This window comes from Dendronephthya gigantea, unplaced genomic scaffold (assembly GCF_004324835.1).
Source record: "Dendronephthya gigantea isolate DGI-Jeju-01 unplaced genomic scaffold, DenGig_1.0 000013F, whole genome shotgun sequence".
Lineage (NCBI taxonomy): Eukaryota > Metazoa > Cnidaria > Anthozoa > Malacalcyonacea > Nephtheidae > Dendronephthya > Dendronephthya gigantea.
Genome location: NW_021163023.1, coordinates 1259181 through 1271698, shown reverse-complemented (window position 1 = coordinate 1271698; position 12518 = coordinate 1259181). Strand labels below are relative to the sequence as shown.

Here is a 12518-nt window from a genome sequence, read left to right as displayed (position 1 = left end):
ATGCGTATTCTGCACGGAAAGTCGTACTTTAGGATACTTTGTGTAATATGCGATATTCTGTTTCAATCGTCAGCACGATCGTTTGACAGAGAAGGGCGAAGAAGAAGCGCATCAAATCCGTCACAAAATTCTCAAGGTTTTCTTTATTTCGACCGGTTTTCATTGAAATATTAGTCGATCTCTATAAGGAATGTCGTGATTTTTGGCGACCGAGCTGTGAAATGGAAGCATAGTTTCTGACAGTCTGACACTTCGAACAATCTGGATCTAGGCGACCTGCCCTATCTTTTGACACTTTACGGTTTTTATTTTTACCGGTTCAGTATATCAGACTTGAGAATAGACTTGAGCATTAACGTTTAGAACTCTCACATTCCCATAGACAACATTACGAAATGGTGAGTTATTAATTACCGAAAAATCTTTATTTATTATTCAGTATTCACTTCGTGTTGTTTTATTTGTATATCAATAATGTATTATTATTTGTTTTTATTTTCCATTTACTTTTTATGTGAACTGTGTTGGCCGGTTGTGATATCGCAGCGATGTGTTTTAGAGCAAATGATTTCAATTTTTGTGCATTGTTAATGCAGTGAACATATTTTTGATCATTAAGACCTTATTATATTCAAATGATATAATAGCTCTAATTAAGCAGTAATTATCATTGTCTGTTAATTTTAATTTCAAAATCACTGCTTGCCAAAGATTTCTAAACTTCTGAAAGAGCTTCTCTATTAATCTAAGAACGCACCTTTTGTAACATGATGCTCCAGACATATTTCTTTTGACAAGTAAAATCATCTGGCCTTAGACAAAAAAATTACAAAGTTAAGGAATAATAGGTTAATTTGGAAACTGTTTTCAACTGATAACTCAAGGAAATATAAAACAAATGGTTAATTCATAGATTTATCATGTAATGTTTCTCAAAAATATTGTTTAACGGACAATGAATCAATTCAGATTAATTTAACCTGTTATTTTTCAGTTAATCTGGATTTGAGGCTTAATTGTGAATGTCGGTTTAATATGATTTTATTAGACTTCTGATGACAAGTCTTCACTACAAGGACTGGAGGTTTTGATGAATGAATTTTTCACAACATCGAACAACGATAGAAAGAGAGAAATTGGTAGTGTATAAGCTGTCAACTTTATGATAGTTTATATGAAACATGCATTAAATATCTTACCACCATACGCCTGTTGCATTGCAGAGAATGTTCTAAACAGCTTTGTCCAACAAAATGGTGCCTGGCGGTCGTGTGCATTCTTTTTGAACAACACTAAAAATCATTACGTTTTGATGTACTCCCTGTCTGTATTTGAGGTGAGCATTGCTTGTTGAATTCATGATTGCTGCCATCCACTTAACCATCCAATATGAATTCTTCCAAATATCTGAACTGTAACCTTGACCATCTTTTCCTCCAGCATCTTGTGAACAAACGATGGTCCGGGGTGTCCCAGACGGAAAAGCTTGAAGTCCGACATGTACTATCCTACTTTCTCATGAACAACCATCAGAGCTTACCTGTATTTATCAAGAATAAATTGGTCAAGGTCTTGGTTGATATTGGCCGTCAGGATTGGCCTCATTTCTATCCGGACTTCTTCACAAACATCTTAGAGGTCTGTTCTGATATAAAGAAATTTCTGATATTCTCACAAAAACCTGACCCTAACCCAACTAAACCAGCCTCTCTATCCCACAGGTACTACACCAACCCCTCACCACCAACCTTGGCCTAATCATGCTACGAATCACTTCAGAAGAACTTCTCTCTTCCTCTGAAGACCTGAGCGTTCAGCGGAAGGAAGAACTTCACAAACTCTTGCTCAACCAAGTGCCGACACTGTTGACAATGCTCGGGACATTCCTAGAGAACATTTTAGAGAAACATAGGCGGGTAGTAAGCACGGCTACACCACCCCCCTCCCCCACGCATGGCGAGTCATCTCAAAGCATCTCCCCCCGAGGGGACGGTGAACTAAACTTGTTTTCACTATCACCCCCTCGTGAGAACAACAACAGACACTCGCCTCTAATAGGTCGGCTTCTCAGCCAGAACAAAACTAATCTGAACAATCCTCTTCCTCCTCTTGACCCAGATTCAGAGGAACTGAGTTCCCTGGCACTTGCATGTCTTGCACACCTGTTTAGTTGGATACCATTGTCCACACACATTACCCCCTCGCTGCTTGCCACTGTGTTTTGCTTTGCCGAGTTTGGGTGTGATGTTTTGGCCTCAGGTTCGGCGATGACCACCGCTGGATCCAGCACTCGGTTAGGTAAGTTGGTGTGAGATTAGGTTGATCTAATCATACAAAGATCATGATTATTGGATCTAGAATGAGATAAGATTAGATTATCCATAGGAACTCTACCAGGATTACATTGAGATTAATAAAATTTAGAGGATAAGGTAAATCTTAGAGAGGCCAAGATTAACAGGATTCAGAGTTTAAGATTAATAGGATTAAGAGGATGAGATTAATATGATTAAAAGGGTGAGATTAATAGGATTAAGAGAATAAGATTAATAGGATTTGGAGGATAGGATTTTGAGATTCATAACATTTAGAGGATAAAATTAAAATAGATTTAGAGGTCGGATTAGGATTACAATTTAAAGTTAAACCGTTTGTGAATTGCACTATATTTGGCTTTAGGGGTATTAGCAATGGATTGTGTTAATGAAATTCTGTCAAAGAATTGTGTCCCTGCGGAGTTTGAAGAGTTTCTGTTAAGATTATTTCAGCAGACGTTTCATTTGCTGCAACGAATTACAAAAGACACTGGTCTACAAACAACTGGACATAAATTGCTGGAGTTGGACGAGAGGTACTGGCGCCTAGTTGTCTGATAATAAAGACCACAGTTTCACCAACTACTTTCAATCTGAACTCTCTCAACTAAATCAGTTCTACAAAAAAACTAATCCTCTGTACTGTTTTGACCTTGCAGATATATAGAAAAGTTTACAGAATTCCTACGGCTCTTCGTCAGTGTTCATTTGCGTCGAGTCGAGGCCAATTTACATTTTCCGGTCATAGAATTTATGTCGTTACTTTTGAAATATACCATTAAACAGGTACGATTTGTCCGACGTAACCGATTTGAGGTGGTTTACTTGAGTCTTGTTTCAAGATACTTTCCGTGCGAATTTCTTCTTTTGATAGATGTGAACGAGCGAATAAGTTAGATGAATTCTCAATGGATTATCTGATCTATAGAGTGCTGTTATTTTAACCGATTCGAAACTTTTTCACATCTATCAAAAGAAGAATATCGAACTTGAAATCGCAGCAAAAATTGCAAATGTGAAGCGGCCTTTCGATGAAAATTTGGTCCACATCTGAATCATCCATTTTTCAGTCTAAGCCAATCAGAGTGCCTGAATATTTAATACTTCATGAAGTAGTCAGTGTTTATGCATTCTCATTGGTTTACTAAAATGTAAACAGATTCCCTGATTGGTCGAAAACGAAATTCCTCCCTGTTACCTGCACGCCCTAACTTTTCCCTTGTTCATGCCAGCCTGACAACGAGGTGTTTTTCTCCTGCCTCGACATCTGGATGACGTTCCTGGATTACCTGAGCTCTAAAATGTTGGACACAAAAGAAAATTATGCGACGGAGGTGCATCCCACCGTCCGAAGGTGGGTAGGACTGGGGAGGGCTGAATAAAGTGGGTTTTGTTCAACCTTGCAGTTTGAAACTTCACAATTTTGTCATTTTCAGGTATCGTGATATTCTGGTGTTGCTGCTGACGGAGATGTTAAAAAAGATTCAGTTTACTTACAATCAAACTGAACTCGAGGAACTGGATAATGAAGAACTCAATGAAGATGTATGATGATCTATATCGTTTATAATACGTAACTGGATAGATATTAGTTCTAACGGGTCAAGTAAGGATAATTTCTTATTGATCCAGTGTTACTACAGGAGGAAACCTAAACCAAACTAAAAACCAAAGTTAAGATCATGATTTGTGAGTTTTAAGCAGAATTATCACTTTCTTGTGTGTTTTTTAGTCTGAGACAGAATGGCAGCGATTTTTGCGGCATTCATTAGAGGTCGTTGCGAAAGTATCAGAATTACTGCCAAATGATGCATTTTCTATCTTGGTAAGTTCACGAGCGATACAACCTGGTACCACACACAATAAAACTGCATATTTCGGTGTCTAGATAATGAAATGCACAATCTTGTTTCTAGTTTCCATTGTTCGTGGAATATTCGGAAGCGTTCGTTGGACTCCGTAGCGCTTTAGTTAAGACCGCCCAAGGTAGTATAAGAACTTTACACTAGGCTCATACTTTTGAATTTGGTTTAACTTTCGTTTCCATACCCCAGGCTGCGAGTTGAACGTGAAAGGAGAGAATGAGTGTCGACGCATACATTGCACGTCACGTGACCTCACGACGCTTCAGAGAATCTTCGGACGTCTCGCGGGACATTTCATCGGAGAAACGCACTTCCAGTCTCGATTTGATGACGGCCTTTCTGTCGTAAAACGGTGCGATACATTCTTGATGATGATATTAAGGCAATTTATACGAGTGATGAGAACAAAGATTTATAAATACTCAACAAAATATGTCTTGCACAAAAGATTTGAAGCTTGCACACGGCTAAAACGAATTATCTGAATTAAAAACCTTGTGTATACTTTAAGCCTCAAAATGGCCATTTCACAGCTGTCAAATGTGTATGATGAGCTGTCAAAAGATTGCAGAATGCGTATTCAGAAGAATTGATAGGGTTTAATAGTTTTCTCTTTGTTAGTGATACAGAAATGCCAATTGTGAACCAGTGATTTTCGCGTTGAAACTTGATAAACAATTTCTGCGGTGTTTGTTTATACGAGTGTTTCCGACCAATCACGTATAACAACAGTACAGTATGAACACACTGTTTTGACTTATTTAGGCCGCCGTTTATTTTCGCTCGTATAAATGGCCGTGTTCATAGTTCGCCGTGTAGACACCTTCGCACTAACTCGATCTCGTTCAATCTTGCCAGACTTTGTGATCTCGCACTTTACAACACCGAGACAAGAGCGTACAATGTCAAGAGTGACGCTGCAAGAGTTTTATCAAATGACTTCAGAGAAGTGTAAGACTTGCTTAATTACTTTGTTGTTGTCCTGAGAACAGAGGAGAACCCCCCCCCCCTGCCTTACGGTTAGCGCTTTCTGAGAACTGCTTTGTGTTTTCTAAGATTTCTTGTTGTTTCTCTCAACAGAGCTGCGGGGACTTTAGCCTCGTTGCAAGTGTACTGTCATTGGTTGTCACAACTTCATCTGCACCTTCAAGTCCATGAACAATACGAGAATGAGTTTGTTTCTATCGTGTCGAGTTGTATCGACGCCATTCTTCCTTTAATTCACGAAGAGGTAAGTAGAACATTAACTATCCGCCGAAAGTGACTCCATAGAGCTCAGTTGTAACTCGTTTCCAGGTTCCTGAACGCGTCTTGCTTCCCGCCTCTCATTTCCTGGTTTCCTTGACGACCAGTGTTCGACCGTCGTTTTTCGTTTCCTTGGAAACAGTTCAGAAACTGTACCACGAGGTGACTATTGGGAAACTGAGGCGGACCGCGGTCGAGGTAAGATTTCAATGAATAGATCATTGTCCATTCTCAAAAAGTTCATTATTTTTATGAAAATATCGACAATGAAAGTGCTTTTTGTCTCATCTTCATGCAGATAGAGACGCTCATTTTCAGAGCATTGTCAAACGCTCTTGTGTTACCCTGGCCAAACCAAACAGACGATAAACAAGTAAGTGATGCGTCTGTCTTATCGCTACTCTGGTTCAAATAATGAAAGCAATCACCACACAAAGATTGCATTCACGATTCAACGTTTTGACACTCCAGTTTAGTTTCTTCATGCAGAGGCGATCTGATGTTTAAACGCGGATCCTAAAATATATACTCTCAAGATTACGTCATCTGCTGCATGACGTCATCTGCCAACAAGATCTGGATATTCGGTTTTGGCAAAGCATTTCCGGGCATCCTTATTTGGGGGCACAAGAACTCGCATTAATTTACCAGGTTTCCAAACATCGCCTTTCTGAACAAAGTTATATTGAAATCCTCAACGACGTCTTTTGAGACAACTCTACTCGCGCGCAAGCGATATGAAGTTATAGCCAGAGAACTAAATATCGAAGTCTGATGACGCATCATTGTGATATACACAACTAGCCATTGATTGTAGGCTTTCCCGGTCGAAAACACTTCACCAAAACACGATAAAAACAATGAAACAATATCAGTTTTTCCCTGAGACCTCTATACTGTATCAAATGACCTGTTTGCAAACTTCTCGTCGTTTTGTAGGATTGGCCATCACGTAGCAACAATCACGATAACCTGATAAAAGCTCTGACTATAAATTACCAACAAATGACAGAACACACGAGCCTACCAGACAGTAAGCGCTTCCACGCAGAAGGTAAACTCCACGATAAAGTTGTATTGTTCTTTGACGCACTGTGTTTCGTGAACGAAATGCTTGAATAAAGAGCCGGCTAATTTGCTAAAGATACTCTCATTTGTTTGCAAATCCAGCTAAAAGCTTTATCAGACGAACCTTGGGGATATTGAAAGATCTTGTTGAAGCTGTCTCAGGGGAAGCGACCAAATCGAAAACCATTGTCTATAAATCAGTTCAGGAGTCCTTGCACACAACTCTAACGCTATTCCCAATATACATACACGAACCAGGTGGAGTATTATCATCTGTTTTTTTAGCAAGGAATATCTTTAGTTTGTGCAATTACTCAACATTCACAGAACAAAATGATGATGATAAACAGAGGTGAAATAAAATTGAAAAAATTTAATTCTATCTCCACGTTTCTCCAACAAATTGAACTTTTCATAACTCGCCAATTGACCACAAATAAAAGGTTATTTTCGATGCAACTGTTCTGGTTGAAGAAATAGCGCCATCCATGCACCGGATAGTGTTTTTTTTCGACAGTTGTAAAACCCAATTTATGAATACTAAAGTCAAGGACTCAAAGTCATACCGAACAACAGGCAATTTTAGAGCAATTGAAATGGATAGCGCTATCCAGTTTTCGTATATCCAACCGCCCTCTATACTTAGTGCTGTAGTATTCTCACTGTAGCAGGTATTTCACTTTACTATTCTATTTTTACAGACGTGGTTGAATCAATACTCGCCTTCCTTCTCGCTGTTTTCGGGGCTCTTCAACCACAGCTTGGAGTCGCTTACACAGAACAAATTATCCATAGGCTGCTGGGGATGTTCACTCAGGATCAATTACGAGAAACAATGTCGCAGGAAATGTCGGCCGGCACGCGAGTTCTCGAAAAATTTCTCCGAATTTTAAGACTTTTAGCCCAGCAAACCGGTTCATCGTTTAAAACGTTGTTGCCGAATATCATTACTTTTTGTTTGGACCAAATTCACCCACTTATTGCAGAGGTGAGCTGGGGTTGGTATGTCAGATATCAGAACCGTTGTCGTCTGTAGCCAACGGTTTGCTTCAGGAAAGGCTTAGTACTACGATTGAGAGTATTCATTGTATAAGTTTCTAACCTCTGTTTTCCAGCGTTCCGCCCCAGACATCAAGACTGAATTCTTTGAGCTGCTACATCAACTTCTTTTAAACAACTGGCGATATTTCTTTCGCCCAAATGTTCAAACTAGAGTTACTCATGGAGACGACGGTGCCTGTGAGAATCAAGGGCAGTTTGTTAAAATGATGGAGGTATGTCAATAGTTGACCTCTAGTCCAGGAGGAACAGTTTGGAACTGATGAAATTATCAATTATAAATAAAGTTAGTTTAGTTTAGGTTTTCTCCTGTAGTAACACTGGATCAATAAGAGATGATCCTTACTGGACCTCTAGGAAGAACAATTTAGAACTGATAGAGCTATTCAGTATAAATAAAGTTAGTTTAGTTTAGGTTCCTCCCGTAGTAACACTGGATCAATAAGAGATGATCCTTATACTGGACCTCTAGGAAGAACAGTTTAGAACTGATAGAGCTATCCAGCATAAATAAAGTTAGTTTAGTTTAGGTTTCCTCCTGTAGTAACACTGGATCAATAAGAGATGATTCTTACTGGACCTCTAGGAAGAACAGTTTAGAACTGATAGAGCTATCCAGTATAAATAAAGTTAGTTTAGTTTAGGTTTCCTCCTGTAGTAACACTGGATCAATAAGAGATTATCCTTACTGGACCACTAGGAAGAACAGTTTAGAACTGATAGAGTTATTCAGTATAAATAAAGTTAGTTTAGTTTAGGTTTCCTCCTGTAGTAACACTAGATCAATAGAGAATGATCTTCCCGTTTTCCCAACAGGCGTTTGGACAGACTTTCACCCAAACTGATATAACTGTCTTCAAGCAGAATCTTCTAAGTTTAGAAGATTTAAATTTAAAACGAAAACTTTATCAAAAGGTATGCTTTCATTCAGTGATACAATGATTAATGGGTGGATGTTTCAAGGCAACGGTTAACTTTGGTAGAAAAAATAGTAACAAATATCTTACGTTTTGTTTTTATTTAGCCAATCTTCAGCGATGGGATGCTGTTCCACTTTTTGAACGTGTTTCTTCAGGTCTTAGTTCGTCGTTCCCACGACTTGTTGCAGGAGGAGATCGCCATAGCTTTGTACAACATGGCTTCTTCAGACTTCGATAAATTTTACCTTCGATTCTTGCCAGAGTTTTTGACAGGCTGCGAGGGTCTATACGCTGAACAAAAAGCAGAACTTTCTAAGTCGTTTAAAATGGATAAGGTGAGCATAACACGACATGGTAAAATGGTATGGTATCCAGTAAAGCATGGAATGAAATGGTACGCGCTTAAATATGGTGGAGTGTGGCATGGTGGATCTTGTATTCAATGCTTGTGGTTTTATCACGGTTGCAAATAGTCTTAAATCTTTCTTCGAGCTATATGAAGACCTTAAAATCATTGCTCTTGATATTTTTCTGGCAATTCATTTATTGTATCGCAAAAGGTCTGAAAAACTTTTTCCTCAGTAACTCAGTTCCACCCGGATCCATTTTACTGGAGCACAACAAGCTACTGGTCGTCCGGCTGGAGCTGCTATGATTTGGCATCTGTTTCCACTATTGCATGGGGCCCATATTTTACATTAAACGTCTCTCAAATATAAAGAAATTTACTCCAGCTTTTTACAGTTGAATATGTTGAATTTCTTTAGTGTGATCAATATTTCTTTTCCATTTCAGGACTTGCCATCATTCACACGGGGTGTTCACCGTTTCGTCAGCGACGTGCGATATTATCGAATTTACAATAGCAGTCTACCCTCGGGAACTGTCACGTTTTAAACTATGAAAATCGCATGAAAAAATCCTAGCTTAGCGTATAAAATGGGAAATCCCTGTCATTTTATTTATTTAGTTTTATATGAATTATTCGAACTGAATTGTAAAAATAAAGTTTTTATCAAGTATCGTTTAGTTTTATTTATCCGTTTGATAGGCCCGCAAAACTCGCGAGCCAATGAGATTGACCCCATAAAAAGTTATTAGCATGTTCCGCGAATGGCGGTGTGTTTATATTTGGGGTCTGGCAACTAAGGAGCTATCAATTTTCTTATATGAAGTACATCTTCAATGTCAACACCGAGGCGGATGTAAAGCTTCGAAAAAAGGTTAAAATTTCGTTTTGAAAATGTCTTGAGTTTGCTGAAATTCTTTGTAAAGTTTAAAAGATGAGTGGTCGGGATGATAATGGTGAACAAGTTATTCTGGCAACAGCGGGTTATGATCATAGTATAAGGTTTTGGCAAGCTCACAATGGAGTCTGTCACAGAACAGTGCCTCATACAGATTCTATATCCTTTTGTACAAGGACTGTCGTCAAATACTTTATACAGTTTATACAGTTAATATTAATTTGTGTATAGAATTCCAAGTTCACTATGATGAATGGGCTATTGCATTTGATATCTTGCACCCCCAGCAGTTGAGGACCTTTGCTTTTGCAACCCCCCTGAAGAATCTATTTTTAAATGCCTCCCCCTGAAAAATTCCAGGGACGAAAATATTGTATCCCTGTACAATTCCATGTGAAATTTTTGCTTCACCTGAAAATTTCGGCATAGGATTTTTGCCAACCTAAGAAATTTTGTGTAAAATGATGGCTTTCCCTAAATAATTCCAGGGGGGTGGTAATCTAAAGAATTCCAGGGTCCTCAAATAGGAGTTGTGCGCATTAAATGCAATTGCCCAATTGTGTTTCAACAAATGATCATATATTTATGATATAACATATATTCAAGTTAGATTAATTACTATCTTGTGACATGCAACCTTAACAATAGTTCACCAGGTCAATGACATGGCAATTACTCCTGACAGACATTTGTTAGCTGCAGCAGGTACTACATCATTGAAGACTTCGCTTTCACTATTTTAGTAATAATAGTTTTTGATTTTAATAACAAAATGAATTTTTGCAGGGTATCAGCACATAAAAATGTACGACATAAAGTCAAATAATGCCAATCCTGTAAGTTTAATCTCCACAATAACATTTGACACTTTCTTACTCTGAATGTACTACAAAAATTATGCTTATGCAATTCCCTAGTAACCTTCATTAACCTATTTTACCCACTCTTTCATTCAAGGTAATAAACTTTGATGGCATATCAAAGAATGCAACTTCAGTCGGTTTTCATGAAGATGGGAAATGGATGTTCACTGGTGGTGAAGACTGCTCGGCAAGAATATGGGATCTTCGATCAAGGAATTTACAGTGCCAGCGTGTTAATCAAGTTAAAACTGCAGTAAACTGCATTATACTTCACCCAAACCAAGTATGGAAAGCTGAATAACCCCTCTCTTGAAGCCACTAGTAATTGTGATAATGTTGATCAAGTAAAATATATCTCAATGGCTTACCTTATAACCTCAATCTAGAGTGAACTTATTGTCGGCGACAACAGCGGAGCAATACACGTTTGGGATCTAAGGACGGATCGTAGTGAACAATTAGTAAGTATTCTTTCCACTCAAATTGCTACTTGTTAATTTAGTGTTCCTTATTCTAATGATACCTGCATTCTAATTGTTAATTAGAAACTTGTATCGTTTAGATTGCGGAAGCCGATGCGGCTGTGTTATCGTTGAGTATTAACGAAGATGCAACTTATATGGCTGCCATTAATAACCAGGTGAGTTTTGTAATCTTGCATCGTACATTAATAACTTTTTAAGAAAGAATTGTGCTTATTATTTACTAAAGATTTAGATAAATGATATAAAAGTAAACTCATGGAGAAACTTTGTGTAAAGTATGGCAATAATACTTTTTTTCCTTTCTCAGGGTAATTGCTATATTTGGAGTTTATCGTCAGGAACGACAACAGAACCGACCGTCTTACGACCAAGAACGAAGCTTATGAAAGCACACGAAAAAGCTGGTTTAAAGTGTCTTTTCAGTCCTGACTCTTGGTAAGAACAACATGAAAGAAATCTACGTAGAAAGAGTTAAAAGATCGGGTTTTCTTAAAGTGTATTCAGTTAGAAAAGACAAGAGATTTAGCTGAGCCGTTTCCCCGTTTTAGGATTTCAACACTGTTTTTTGGTACGTTGAAGACGACCAGTAAACAAGTGTTTAACCATTTTAAATCCACTTTATTAGTTTATTGGCGACAACATCGGCAGATCAGAGCATCAAGATATGGCAGACAAGTGATTTTACGTTGAAGTCGACATTAAAAGCAGAACCTTCACCACGGTGGGTTTGGGATTGTGCCTTCTCCGAAGATTCACAATATCTTGTTGCAGGTAAGAATTGAGAACACAGATGTTTAAGATGTTCTCATTCGAAGATGGTTGAACACAAGACTAGCGAGAATAATAATACTAACAAAGGAGGTGTCAGGAATTCAGAATCAGGACTGCAATGGTCAACTTATAACGAGGAAGGTTGAATTTGAAAACTGATTATAACATCGCAAAAGATATATATTAGCACTGACTAAGACAGTGTCATATCAGAATGTCATATTCCAACTTCGAATATTTTCGAACTTATCTCTTTATTACCACAGATATCAGAACATGATTAAGTTCCCTCAACCATTTATATCTTGTGATATTCCCTTTCAATCGCTTTTCAGTATCATCAGATGGAATTGCGCGACTCTGGTCTCTGGAACAGGAAGAGGTTGTACGTAAATACGTTGGCCATCAGAAAGCGCTTGTCTCGCTTGCTTTCAGAGACGTACAGGTGTAATTCCAGGAATTATACCAGTTATTTCGCAAACTATGGCACGGAAGCGAAGATATGAAATCTCAAGATTAATGATGATGCAGGAGAGCTGAGGAAGCGATACTTCAAAAATAAACTATTTTATCTTCTCAAGTATATGACCTAAAGATTGAATGTGCCTAAATGATATTCTTGTAATTTTTCATGCCAAGTTGTCACAATAAAGCTTCAGCGAGTTTTAAAAACGATTTCT

General features: G+C 38.1%; 2 protein-coding genes and 1 long non-coding RNA gene across 3 annotated transcripts; 2 read left to right on the top strand and 1 right to left on the bottom strand.

Moving 5' to 3' along the window:
• Window positions 1–74: 74 nt before the first annotated feature.
• On the top strand, window positions 75–9406 carry LOC114519536 (exportin-6-like). The gene is made up of 23 exons (XM_028539681.1): window positions 75–398; window positions 1049–1139; window positions 1224–1336; window positions 1441–1638; window positions 1722–2298; window positions 2680–2851; window positions 2975–3101; window positions 3548–3669; window positions 3752–3860; window positions 4048–4140; window positions 4232–4301; window positions 4370–4532; window positions 5039–5131; window positions 5261–5411; window positions 5477–5623; window positions 5724–5798; window positions 6365–6479; window positions 6596–6751; window positions 7195–7481; window positions 7609–7767; window positions 8369–8467; window positions 8577–8807; window positions 9268–9406. Exons 1-23 carry the CDS (start codon window positions 396–398, stop codon window positions 9367–9369), a joined length of 3453 nt encoding a protein of 1150 aa, XP_028395482.1. The 5' UTR covers window positions 75–395; the 3' UTR covers window positions 9370–9406.
• On the bottom strand, window positions 2268–11228 carry LOC114519543. Its single transcript, XR_003686581.1, has 6 exons — window positions 11106–11228; window positions 10951–11016; window positions 8560–8763; window positions 7596–7730; window positions 3514–3611; window positions 2268–2354 (listed from the first exon to the last, which is right to left on the bottom strand). It is a non-coding gene; the product is annotated as an uncharacterized LOC114519543 (long non-coding RNA).
• Window positions 9671–12513, top strand: LOC114519539 (target of rapamycin complex subunit lst8-like). Its single transcript, XM_028539688.1, has 9 exons — window positions 9671–9878; window positions 10373–10424; window positions 10506–10555; window positions 10677–10865; window positions 10969–11043; window positions 11145–11222; window positions 11375–11502; window positions 11693–11838; window positions 12174–12513. The coding sequence occupies exons 1-9, from the start codon at window positions 9756–9758 to the stop codon at window positions 12287–12289; spliced, it is 957 nt and encodes a 318-aa protein (XP_028395489.1). The 5' UTR covers window positions 9671–9755; the 3' UTR covers window positions 12290–12513.
• The last annotated feature ends 5 nt before the right edge of the window (window positions 12514–12518 follow it).

Coding starts and splice junctions, on each gene's coding strand:
- LOC114519536 (XM_028539681.1), top strand. Junction 4,302..4,369: donor TTTAGTTAAGACCGCCCAAG/GTAGTATAAGAA, acceptor TCCATACCCCAG/GCTGCGAGTTGAACGTGAAA. Junction 8,808..9,267: donor AGTCGTTTAAAATGGATAAG/GTGAGCATAACA, acceptor TTTCCATTTCAG/GACTTGCCATCATTCACACG.
- LOC114519539 (XM_028539688.1), top strand. CDS start 9,756: ATGAGTGGTCGGGATGATAATGGTGAACAAGTTATTCTGGCAACAGCG. Junction 9,879..10,372: donor CAGTGCCTCATACAGATTCT/ATATCCTTTTGT, acceptor ACAATAGTTCAC/CAGGTCAATGACATGGCAAT. Junction 11,503..11,692: donor CTTTTCAGTCCTGACTCTTG/GTAAGAACAACA, acceptor CCACTTTATTAG/TTTATTGGCGACAACATCGG.